General features: G+C 45.0%; 1 protein-coding gene across 5 annotated transcripts in view; it reads left to right on the forward strand.

Moving 5' to 3' along the window:
* CBLC (Cbl proto-oncogene C) overlaps positions 1-12,498 on the forward strand; it is a 216,203-nt gene that overhangs the window by 179,484 nt on the left and 24,221 nt on the right. For 2 of the 5 annotated variants that reach the window (XM_086933142.1, XM_086933143.1), the window contains exons 13-14: positions 3,598-3,769; positions 4,352-4,419. The exons of 2 other annotated variants lie outside the window; for them this stretch is intronic. In XM_086933142.1, the coding sequence (XP_086789268.1) occupies positions 3,598-3,769; positions 4,352-4,419 (240 nt within the window). The remainder of the gene's footprint in view (positions 1-3,597; positions 3,770-4,351; positions 4,420-12,498) is intronic. One more of the 5 variants, XM_086933140.1, reaches the window with a different exon arrangement.

A 12,498-nucleotide genomic window follows, 5' to 3' on the forward strand; every position in this document is an offset into this window, starting at 1 on the left:
TGATGGTCAACATACTCGAAGGAGAACAAGGTATTTCTATTTTTCAGGATGATATCTTAACATTTTCCCCAGAAAGGCAGTCTCACAATAAGATATTAGATGAGGTGTTGAGAAGATTTGAAACAAATGGGGTTGTGCTCAGAAGGGACAAATATACGTTCCTTATTGATAAATTAGAGTATTTAGGATAATGTGTCGCATGTGGAGGCATTGAACCTAACCCTGCATTAGGTGAAAGCATCACCCAAGCAAAGCCACCGGTAGACAAAGTAACGTTAAAGTTGTTTCATGGCTTGTGCGAATTGTACTCAAGATTCATTCAGTTACAACCCCTGTTCTGTATGTTGAGGAGAGGTGTTGCATTTGAATGGAATAAAGAATGTAAGGATGTCTTTGAGTGGGTGAACGAGCATCTATTGTCCTCTACAGTTTTAAAAACTTTTGCTCCAGAACTCAAATGTGTGTTGACAGTGGATGAGACCAATGTTGGGTGGAGAGCTGTGCTTACTCAAGTGAAAGATGCAGAGACAAAGACCATTGTTTATGCCTCTCATTTCTTATCTGATACTGAAAAGCAGTATTCAGTCATTGAGAGAGAACTGTTAGCGTGTTGGTGGGCGGTGATGAAATTTCAAAACTATATGTGGGGGAAGCGTTTTGTGATTCAGACCGATCACAAGTCTTTGGTGTACATTCTGAGTGGAAGAAATTCTAAGGGATTTACCCTGCCCCGTATTACTAGGTTTTTTACAAAGTTGTTGCAGTTTGAATTCACACCTGAGTTTATCCCAGGTCGAAACATTGTTGTGCAGATTTTCTATCACACTCACCTGCACTTGAAAAGAATGATACAGCATTGAGTAATGATGAGGATAATGAGAACTGCATTATGGTGTTTGCAGATTAACCCAATTGCAAGCCTCTACTGAACAAGGGTGGAAGAAAGTGTTGAAGGAGGATGCTAGCTTATCTTTAGTCATGAACTATGGTAAGTTAGGTTGGCCAAAAGAAAGAAATATTGATATTGATCTTAAAACATGTTGCAAGGTTACAGAGGAATTGTCTTTGGAGGATGGATTACTGATGAGAATGGATACATTTAGGTGCACATGATGGACATTTAGGCGCTACTGCGACAAAAATATGCTAACAATTGTTTTTGTTGTGGCCTGCTATGGATCAGGAAGTTCATCAAATAGTCAAAGAATGTGTGATTTGTTCGAGCTGTGACTAATCATGAAAGTAAGAACTCCCCCATTATGTCCTATCGAGCTCCCGGGGGGACCCTGGGAAAAAGTAGGGATTGACATTGTAGGGTCATTTCATTAATTGGATAACACTTCTACATTTGTGCTGGTTGGAGTGGACTATTACAGTAAGTCGCCTGAGGTGAAGTTTGTGAGTGAGTGACTTCTAAAGTGGCAGTAGAATTTTTAAAGGACTTTTTTTTAAAAGAGGAATTTCCTACCATGTTCGTATCAGACAATAGGGTGCAATTTTTTGCAACAAGTTGAAAGTATTTTTAGAAGGTAGTCATGTGAAGCACCTCAAAAGTTCGGTATATCATCCCCAAATGAATAGATTCATTGAGAGGATGAATAAAGTGTTGGGGGTTTGTATTCAGTGGGCCATCACCAATAAGTGTGTTGTAGTTAAGGCTATGAGGAGTATTCTGTGGTTTTACTCTGTCACTCGTTATGCATCTGACTGGAGTTTCACCATTTGAATGATTACAAGGCATAAGAGCAACACTGTTTTTTGTCCTGCATGGATGAATAAGTGATTGAAAGTTAGTCAAGGTAAAGAGTTGGATTTGAGGTCAAGGCCGGAGTTAGCAAGATGCAGTTGAAACAAAAGAAGTACTTTGATGAATGAAACAGGGTTAGAGTGTGAGATGTCACAGTGGTAGACATGGTTCGTGTGTGGAAAACTAGACTTGTGGCTAAAGGTGGGAGCAAATGTGGGTTTCATGTCAAAGTGGTGGATGTGAAAGGAGGTATTGTGAAAGTCCAAGGTGGTCAATGGTTAAATGGGAAAAATGTGGTGAGAGTGAATGAATATGAGAAGAAAGTGGACAGGAAAGGGAAAAGTTCCCATGGTTCTAGTCGATGTGTAAACTCACTGAGAAATGGTAAGGACCAGGAATCTGTTCTGAGGCATAGTGGTGGAGCGAGGATTGTACCAGTGTGATTTAGAGAGTGAAGGATTTGCTCATCTTCCTCTTTTTTCTCATATGAGATATTGTTTTATTAGCAGGGCTCTTTTATTTGGTCTTGTTTTTATTTGTGACCTAAAAAGAGATACAGTATTTTTAACAGCAGGTCTTACATTTTTTTCTGTTTCTTTGGTTATTTTTTTAGCGTTCCTATGTTAGTACTCTTATGTACATGTAGAATACGGTAATAACATGTTTTTGCTTGATGTATTTATATCTTTGTTGGTTTTCATTTTGTTGCGTTGTAAAGGAAGAGCCATGTAGTGTCCTGTTGGTGAGGGCTCGTGGAAGCTTCCACGTGTTGTCTGGGGCTTAGATTGGTGACAGTTGGAGACCACTGTGTGCCACCAGCAGTTCGCCGCAGATTACAGAATTAAAAGACGTACATATAATCCTAAAGTTTGGGGTCTGTCTTCCTGGATACGACAAACTGTTTCTGTTTATTTGCAGCAGAAAAGAAGGAAGATGGCCGCCGGGTTGAGGAACATATATATCGGCTTGTAATGCTGTAGGGTTCCTCTCCTAAGTTCCAAGGGTTCTAAGCGTATTGTTTTAGTTGCCCCAGTCCGAGTGGCATTAAAGGGATTTGCATAATATTGGCCTCCCTGCCTTTAATAAAATCATGATTTTCTACCCACCCCTACTGAGGATGTCAGAAATGTATGGTGCTCCGTGTGACCCAGAGGGTTAGAAATGTACAGCTGCCTGTCCAAAGCAAGTATCGTCGGGGATGTTAAAGTGTTTGCCGCTGCAAGGCTTGATTCGGATAAGTGCTTTGCACCAAAAGTGTGCCGGGGCATAACAAGGTATACATTGTCCAAAGGAAACAAAATAAGGGTGAAACCGTAGACGAATATGCAGCAGAACTACAGAAACCAGCCCTTGATGGTATATTCGGTACCTCAGAGATCAGGAGCTCCTGCATGCGAGTCATTCTGTTGTTCAAGAAGGCCTGTGGGTGAACGGAGACTCCGCTTCGGGGGATATTGTGACTGTTGTCTGTAAAGCAAACATTTCAGAAGATGTGCGGTGGCTTTGCAACAAGGGGTAAAGGGAGAAGATTCTGTTAACAAACTTTGTATTAATTCCAGTGATAAAAGTAACATCTCCTGTTATTGCTGTGATAGCAAAGAGAAGCTTCCTTGTAGCAACATCTGTCGAGCTCTAAACGCAGAGATCCAGTAGTTGTCGCATAGTCACCCATTTTGCAAACATTTTCTGGAACAAAAACGGTGTTAAGTGTGTTTATGAGGATGCCAGGGTATGGGCATGGATTAGCTTGATTGCATCAGTTTCAGATTACAGACTATGCAGACTCAGGGTTTAGGAAGTTTGATTTATTTTGAGAAGCTTCAGCTAAATCCTGTATCATTATGTTTTAGGTCAAGGCATCATGGGACAAATGGAGAGCTGCCCTTCCCCAGAGCTCTTCTCCAACCCGCTGTTTCACCAGCTCTGCTTTGAAGGGTACCCTCAGGAGCACATCGCCAGAGCCCTCACCATCGCACCAGATGATATAAACCTGATTCATGACATCCTGGCTTCCTTTGAGCGGTGAGAGATCGCCAGCCGCAGAGTTTGATTCAGGTGGCATCTTTCTTCTCAGGGAACCGGTCCTACTCACCCGCAGACAGTCGGGCATCAGAATCACCGCGATCGTTCTAGAGCCAGACTCTAAGAAGTACCCCGCTCCTATGTCAGAGCGATCTCAATCCAAATTTAAAAAGAGAACACTTTCAAAACAAATAAACCCATTCATTACAGTCCCTCCAATGATTTTGGGCAAAATTTCCCTGGACCTTCCTTACTCAGAAACATTAGACCGCTAACAAAAATGGGGGTGGCCGTCACGCAGCTCCAAACCCTTTGGATATTTTATTAGTAATAATGTAATAATATTAATAATACTAATATTAATAATAACAATAATAGCGATCATGATAATCATAATAATGGTGATGGTGATAATAACAATAATACTACTAATAATAATGACACTATTGTAATAACTTCAATATGTCTACGTTGGGTCCATGGTCTCCTGCGAGTGGTCGGCAGTGGCCGTTTCGCAGCTGCTCTTTGGTGGATGCGCTTGCAACAGAGTGACCTGTCCTTGGATGTTTGACTCTCTTTCAGGCACGCTCAGCGCTATGCAGAACCAGAAGAGCAGTACTATTCAGAGAGCACATCAGGCTTTGCGTCAGGTGGGTGGAGCTATATTAAAAGGAAGTGACATCATCGTCAAGGTTTAGGTGTATAGCTGCCGAGGTTTCAGATTTCTTATGTGTGACATTTTCATAATGTCAGTGAAATTCTGAGTGACATTCAACAACTATGAGTGACACTTTCTTGCGGTCAAAAATCAAGCAATGAAGACTAAGTAAACGTAAAGGAAATGCCTCCCTCATTCAGGCATCAGACTCATAGGAATGGCGAAAAGGCCAGACTTGTGCCGGGCACCAGGGTACATTCACACAGTTACCATATCAGTGATTCTAAAATATTTTCTAACTAATCGATTTATGATTACAGCTGTGCTCAAGGGCGCCCTTTGGCTTTCTCAAAAAAAAAGGGAGGGAAATGTTTGACAATTGGGTAGGGTTGTAGTGTCTGATTTGCATTTCCAGTTAGTTTGTTGTTTCACCAGTTCAAATAGTTTTTGGGGATGGTTGAAGTCTGTGTCCAGTTGCTGACAGAAATATGATGGTTTGGCACTTCTGATGCACATATTGTATTTCCTTCATTTTTGCACAACTGTTTAATGTTCGACAGAGATGGGGTCAGTCTCCATGGTCTTTCTGCAAGTGTAAGTGTGCGACGTTCCTCGTTAAGGCCGCTCTTGAGATTAGATCTTCTTATTGGGACGTTCTTTAGTCGTTTGGGGGCAATAGAGTCCACGATGTTGGACATAGAGCAAAAATAGTGCTTAGAGAGGTCTTCAGCATCAACTATATCAGTGGGAGGAGACAGGAGGTTAAGGCTGGTGGTTGGTATCATGTCTAGATTGAGATCGAAGGTGTTTATGATGCAATGTTTTGTTTTTACGGGCTGGCCTTTGAGGATGGTTGCCTGTACCACAATGGAGAAGGTGATGCAGTGATGATCGGTCCAGTTGCAGGGTGAGATAGAATCCAATAGAAAGGTACTTTCCTTGGCTATTATTAAGTCTAAGTTGGCCCCTTTTATTTGAGTCGGGCTGTTACAGACTTGTTGATTACTTTCTGGCTTGATGTGGTCATGTTTTCGGAAGCCTGTGATGAATCTAGCCGAAGCGTTAAGGGTGGCTCTAAGTGGAGCCAATCTAGCTTTAGGTAGCCCTACAAGGGTCACCAACCCATATTCCAAGTGCCAGATAACTATGGATTGTACCGCTGGCTGGATGTCCACAGAGCAGAAGGAATGGCTTGATTTTCCTAGGGGTGCTGAGCTGAAGATTAGCTCCCCTAACAGTAGCACTGAAGTGATCTTGCATATTTAGGTATTTGTCCAGGGTTATGCCTAATGATCTAGCAGAGTCAACAACACGAGGAGTGCAGTTAAGCGCAGTAAGTTGTTTGAGGCAGTCCGAGGTTGAGGTGCCGAGTGGTGGTGGGGGCAATAAGAAGGAACTCAGTTTTGAGGGTATTTAGCAATAGATGATTATGAGTTAACCATTGTTGCGTTGTTAGGAGTGCATCATTTAGAGTTTTCATGTCATCTGGAGAGGAGATCTTCAAATACAGTTCTGTGTCATTAGCGTACACATTGTAATGAATTTTAAAATGGTTCAGAATATTGGATAGCGGTTCCAGAGAAAGGTTGAAAAGAGTAGGCGAAAGGGCAGAGCCTTGAGGTACTCCAATAGTGACCGGGTACTGGCAGCAAGTGATTAGTTAACTTTGATTCTTTGTGTGCGGTTCTGTAAGAAAGAGGCAAACCCGTTGAAGACAGGGCTCGAAAATCCCATCTTATATTGAAGAAGAGCAATCAGGTTTTCATGTTTGATGGCGTCAAATGCTGAGGACAGGTCAAGCAGGATCAGAAGACCAGGGACGTTCTGATCAAGGGATCCCATGATGTGAGTTAGTGCTCTTTCAGTACTGTGCCCTGCTCTTAATCCCGACTGGAAGAGGTCAAGGAGCTGAAATTTCTCAATATGGTTGCAGAGTTGTGTGTTGATGCATTTCTCGAGCAGTTTTGCTAGAGTCATGATGCTAATGATCGGACAGAAGTTGTTAGGATCACCTAAGTCGGCATTAGGCTAATTTGGGATAGGAGTGACTTGATCCAACTTGAGGCACTCTGGAATCCTCCCATGCATGAGAGATTCTTGGATGATACAAGACCACGGTGGGAGAATGGCCGAACTGAGATCTTTAAAAAGCTTGGCAGGTAGTGGATCGCTGAAGTGATTGGAAGGTTTTAAGGACGCCATAGATTGGACCAGCTACGTGTCATCTGGAAGAAGAAAATAATTCTATGATGCTTTGTTTTTGGGAGCACAAATTATGTGGTAGGAAGGTGCACTTGCAGCAGAAGGTTCTGTAGGTTCCTCTGATGACGCAATGGAGCTCAAAGGCTGCTAATTTTGAGTGGTAGGTCGTCGCAGCTCAAGTTCAATTTTCCTAGCCTTTTCAGAGCAGTGTGCTGCGAAGTCCTCCCCACTAGGGAAGGGGGTCGTGGGTGCCTGGATATGGTGGGTAGAGTGGTTAGCTTGCTGCTTGATGATTGCAAATAGTTTCTTGGGTTTGTTTTTCTCGTTGTCAAGCTGAGATAAAAAATGATTGGTTTTAGCATTGCAAATACGTTTATTGTATTTGCTTCTCATCTTCCGTAACTGATTGAGGCTGGTAGGGGAGGGAGAGTTTCTCCAAAGTCTCTCTGAAAGCCTAGGTTTGCGACGTTCATCATTTAACCCCTTTAGCGCGTCGAACATTCCGCCCCAGTGCGGACGTTCGATCGCGCTAACGGGATTCGGACGTCCAACGGTCGTGCGCAGCACCAGCGAGGTAGTGCGCGCGACGACCGTTGGACGTTCGAAGCACGGAAGGGGTTAACGAGCCATTAAACCAGGGTTTGGATTGTTTTATCTGAATTCTTTTGAGTTGCTTTGGAGCAACAGTGTCGAAAATACTATTCATAGAGCTAATGTAGTGATCAGTAAGGTCGTCTAGGTTGGTCATGTTAGGGAGAGGCTGAAGCCAATTCTTGCTAATGGATGTTAGATCAATAATGTTGATGTCCCTCAGATCACGAGACAGTTCTTTGGTTTTACCTGGTTGGCCCTGTCTGCGCAGGACCTTTTCCAGGATGCAGAAGGATATTTGGTGGTGATCCGATCGATCACAGGGTAAAATGTCATCAAGTTGCATGATGTTGTCTTTAGCGATGATAAGGTTGAGGGTGGTGTCCTTGCTGTGGGTGGGTCCCTTGCAGAGTTGGGTGAAATTGAAGTCTGAGAGGAAGGCCTTAAAGAAGCATATTAAAGGATCATCTGATTTGTTTCAATGAAGGTTAAAGTCTCCGAGGAAGATATGGCTGTGTTGGTCCGAGCATGAGATTACGGACTCCATAATTTTCTTGATGAAGACAAGATTATCCCCTGGTGGATGATAAATCAATCATGGTTTATATAACGCAACTACTCACCGGTGAGGCTGATGTCCTGTGCCTGAATGGTCACCTATGACCCGCACTCTTATATGCGGATGATGCTGTGCTGATAGCACGCTTGGTGAAAGGACTGCAGTGTCTCCTAGATATTTTCACGGATGGGCTTGACCTCTCGACTAGGTTTTCCAAGTCCTGAGTTATTGTTATAGGACCTAGATATACTAGCTCCAAACATTTTGTGAAAGGTTACCCTGTCAGTAGGGTAGAGAGACCTTCTCTAATCTGGACATCCCAGCATTAGTGCTTTTTCAACATGCCTAGGCCAGACCCACGTTGAGTCGACTCTCAAAGTCCATAAGGCCAAATGCATTCCTGCAGCTAGTTCTGCGTGTCACCTAAGAGACTATGCTTCCTTTGCTCCCTTATGCGTGGTTGAAATACTGTTCATGAGAAGTCTCTTAAATGTCCCGCAAGGTATCCCCAGAGAGTGCATGAAGAATTGGGGGTGAGATACTTCTCCAATTTTGTTCACCTTCGGTCTCTGCTTTTAGGATTTTCCCTCTGGCTGAAGGAAGAGCTAAATTTCAATAGACTCATAGGGCATATGTATAAGGAATTGGCACAGCACAGCGCAGCGACAAATTCAGCAGCGCCTCAGAGTGTCATTTCCAAAACACTGGAATGCACCTTATTTACAAGACTATAGTGCACCCCAGTGTTTTCTCTAGCTCTGGCGCTAAAAATATCTGCCCAGCGCTGACACAGATACCCTTGCACCATAATGCAAGGGTGCTTGTGTTCGAGGGGTGATCATTTATGTGCAAGAAGGTGTCCTTTCCTGCGTATAAACCATCTATAATGGTGCTGTGCTCTTTCTGTATGTGCTGCAGGATGCAGCACATATAGAAAAAGCAAAAACGAGGAGAAATTAAAGTATTTTCCCTCTTTGGGACAATATAATGCCTGCTTTTGATTGACATTAGTTTTTGGTGCTGCTTCAGATGTACACATCCTTGTAAATCTGGGGCAGTGTCAGGAAGCAATGGGTCCTGCGGTAGAACACCCACAGCAACACACACTGCACGGCCCTTTGATACAGAAAACTGTGTGGAGGAGGATCATATTTACAAAGCGGTGTTAAGGCGTGAAAACTGGCTTAACGGTGCTTTTTAGAAATGGTGTAGGGCATTCCGCCACCGGAACCTCGAATAAAGTGCACAAGTGCACTTGTACATATGCCCATTAATGCGCGCCATATTATGCTTTGCCCTGTGTGTTAGGAAAGGGGAAGATGTAGTGACGTGGCACGTCATCTTTGCCATGTGTGTTAGGATAGGTCATTATGCAGTGACGTGGCACGTTGGCTTTGCGGTATGTGTTAGGATAGGTGATTATGCAGTGACGTGGCACGTTGGCTTTGCCCTGTGTGTTAGGATAGGTGACGATGCAGTGACGTGGCACGCCAACTTTGCCCTGTGTGTTAGGATAGGTGATGATCCAGTGACGTGGCATGTCGACTTTGCCCTGTGTGTGAGGATAGGTGATGATGCAGTGACGTTGCACGCCAACTTTGCCCTGTGTGTTAGGATAGGTGATGATGCAGTGACTTGGCATGTCTACTTTGCCCTGTGTGTTGGGATAGGTGATGATGCATTGACGTGGCACGGCCACTTTGCCCTGTGTGTTGGGATAGGTGATGATGCAGTGACGTGGCACATCTACTTACAGATACAGTGACGTGATGTCTTTGTGTATGAACAGGATGAGTGTGCTTGCTGTGGTGTGTTGCATGTGAGAGCCACGAGGGCATCATGGCGCATGAATCCTGGGTTATGTTTCTGGGATACAAAACCTGGCAGTTGAGCACAAGTGGAGGGAGGAAGGATTCCTTAATCAGAGCTTTCAGTCTTTGGCTGTACCCCAAGGGCCCGACGTGAAGTGAAGACTTGCCCCTTCCTGAGTGGCTTCAGACTCCTGTATAGAGACCTCCTCTTTAATTAGAGTCACCCATGCTCTCCCAACATGACAGTGGATTACCATTGACACTGGAGTTCAGTTTGAGATTGCAAAGCCTGGTGCAGGTCTGCTCATGTTTATTCAACAGTGCATGTAACATTTCTGGGTGCCAGTGGCTCTTGCAGATTCTTTGATGTACAAATAAGAGGTCTTGGATCGGATCCTTTTCCGGCAGTGCCATGGTGCTCTGGAGCTCACTTCCATCAGCTCCACCGGCTCCAAGGACCTCTTACTGGCTGTTTATTTGTTTATTTATTTAGTTGTGGCCTTTAGTTGTTCTGTGCTAAACTCTCTCAATATCTTGAGTGTCAACATATTCATTGAAATCACTGTATTGCCCAATCCAAAATGGCTGCCGTGCAGGGTCGCGCAGCGTGACCCCGTGCAGCATGTGATGCCGCGTGCCCCACGTTGGGGAACCATCCTGTCTCAGCCACATGTGCAGCAGCGCGCGAGCTCACAACATGGCGGGGACTCTAAGAGAACACGTCACGCGTGACAATGGTGTGCGTGTAGCGGACAATTTCAAAGTTCACAACTTCCTCAGGCGCATTGTTGACCATTAACAGGCATTACAAAACGAGTACTTTGCATAACAGTGACATGAAGACAGTTCACCCTTGATCCATCCTCCCGACTGCCCAGGTTTGTTGCGTGTTACCCTTATGTGAATTATGAGGTAATCTGGAAGACAGACGGCTCGTCGCCAATTGTAGTGAAAAGGTACGCTTGTGAGAAGGTAAACACTGCTTTATTTTCTGGAGCAGGAACACTTCCACAGAGGTTCCTGCACGTCCGCCGCAAGCAGCCTCCTCCCTTCAGGATGCTACTGACATCACTGGAATAGGATGTGGCAGCATCACAACAATGAGCCCACAACAACTAGCATCTCAAAACACACAGAAATTAATGATTTCTTGGGGATGAACGATTAACATACATCTCTGTCCCCTCAGAGGAGTGTCTTGGCGCTGGCACCTGAGAGAGACCCTCATAAAGAACATTAGATGGTGAAAATCACTGATGAAACACATGACTGGACTGGGAATCGAAGCTTGCCCTGACGAAAGACCTCGGCCGGGCCCGCGGGTGGGGGTGCTAGCAGAAAGCTTTGTGCCACATTTGTTGCTGGGGGTCGATATTGCAAAACTGGGCTCCGGTAACATAAACGGTCCCCCAGGGGTCTAAAACCAGCCCTCACCCTGGTGGCCCACCGGGGAAATGCCCAGTGCCCGTTAAGGCCTGTCCGGCCCAGGTGAAACAGAACTAATTTTAGAGCATTCGTGAACAGCAGCTGGGGGAGGGCGCCTATCTCAGCGGAGATATTGTTCTAGAGGATGGCCCCCTGCACCCAGAAAGCTTGCCCACCCCTTTCAGTACACTTAGTGGAAGTGATCACCAGATGGGCACCAGAACAGGAGCTTAGTGAACTAGCCGGGCTGTATTGTTTTAGTGTTCCAGTCGGACGACCAGGGGCGATGTCCTGATTCACCTTGTACATTATGCAGTGCGGTTTAAAGATGACCCTTCTATGGACTGGGAGCCAGGGGCTCTTTGGCTGAATGGGAGCTGCAGCTGCATGTCCTCCTCCCATATCCCAGCGCCTTGAGACCCTCACGGGTGAGTAGCGTGCTTCACAAATCCCTGATTGATTGATTGATTGAGTGAGTGAGTGAGTGAGTTTGGTTACTCTCCTTCTCTCTGGCGATGGTTCTCATGAAAGCGCTGATGCAGGTTTTCTCATTTGGGGTTCCTCTTTCACACTGATTACCAGCTGTGTGTCACTGGAACAGAGATGAGGGGTGCTACTCTAGGTCAATATCTTGGCTAGGGGTTGTATGTACAAATCGAACAGTAATGGGGCTGACTCGATCCTTGAGTAATGCCCCAGAGCATAGGGTTGGGGCCGAAGAAGAGCTCCCCAGTGCACCATTTTGGATCGAACCAAATCACAACAGGAGGGTGAGAAGAGGTTTGGAAACCAGCAGGAATTAACTCCCCAACGTACTAATATGAACCACAAATGAAATTACTAGTTCTACAAAAAACAACGCAATGCTGGAGGTGGTGACCGAGCTGTGGTGGCGTATACTTTTTAAAGGACGATTCTCTCACCCACCATAGGTGGCATACTTCATCATTGGGAAACCTCCTGGAACCGCGATACCTAGTCGCGGTGTGGGCTACAACCCCCTCTCTGAGGGGGAGGAGCTCAGGGATGTTTTAAGGGATGTATGGTAAATACGTTTTGGACGAGCTCATGGTTATGAGGGCAGCAGAGTAAAAACTAAAGAAACTAGTGATGATTAAAACTAGCTACAGGGTATGCATATACCTTTATTAGTGTTTCCCTCAGCCAGGATTAAAACAGGGCACTGCATGAAAAAGTTTTAAACCTGCTTACTCGTGTCACAATGGGAGGTCGACATGTTTGGCCCTGTTCCACATCCATTGGTGACCAAGTAGGGTGCCCTGCTAATGGACACCTGGGGTTGAAACTCCTTGCTTGTGCCCACATGCATAGCTGGTGATGAATCCACAGGAAGTAACCCGCCTCAAAATATACCTCTTCTTTCAGATACGATGGGCAAAACAGATAAATCCCAATCAAAATTGCAATCCGACCGTCCTGGACTCCCAAGACCCACGATGCAGACGCAAGTGGATTTGGAGCG

This window comes from Lissotriton vulgaris, chromosome 7 (genome assembly GCF_964263255.1).
Source record: "Lissotriton vulgaris chromosome 7, aLisVul1.2, whole genome shotgun sequence".
Lineage (NCBI taxonomy): Eukaryota > Metazoa > Chordata > Amphibia > Caudata > Salamandridae > Lissotriton > Lissotriton vulgaris.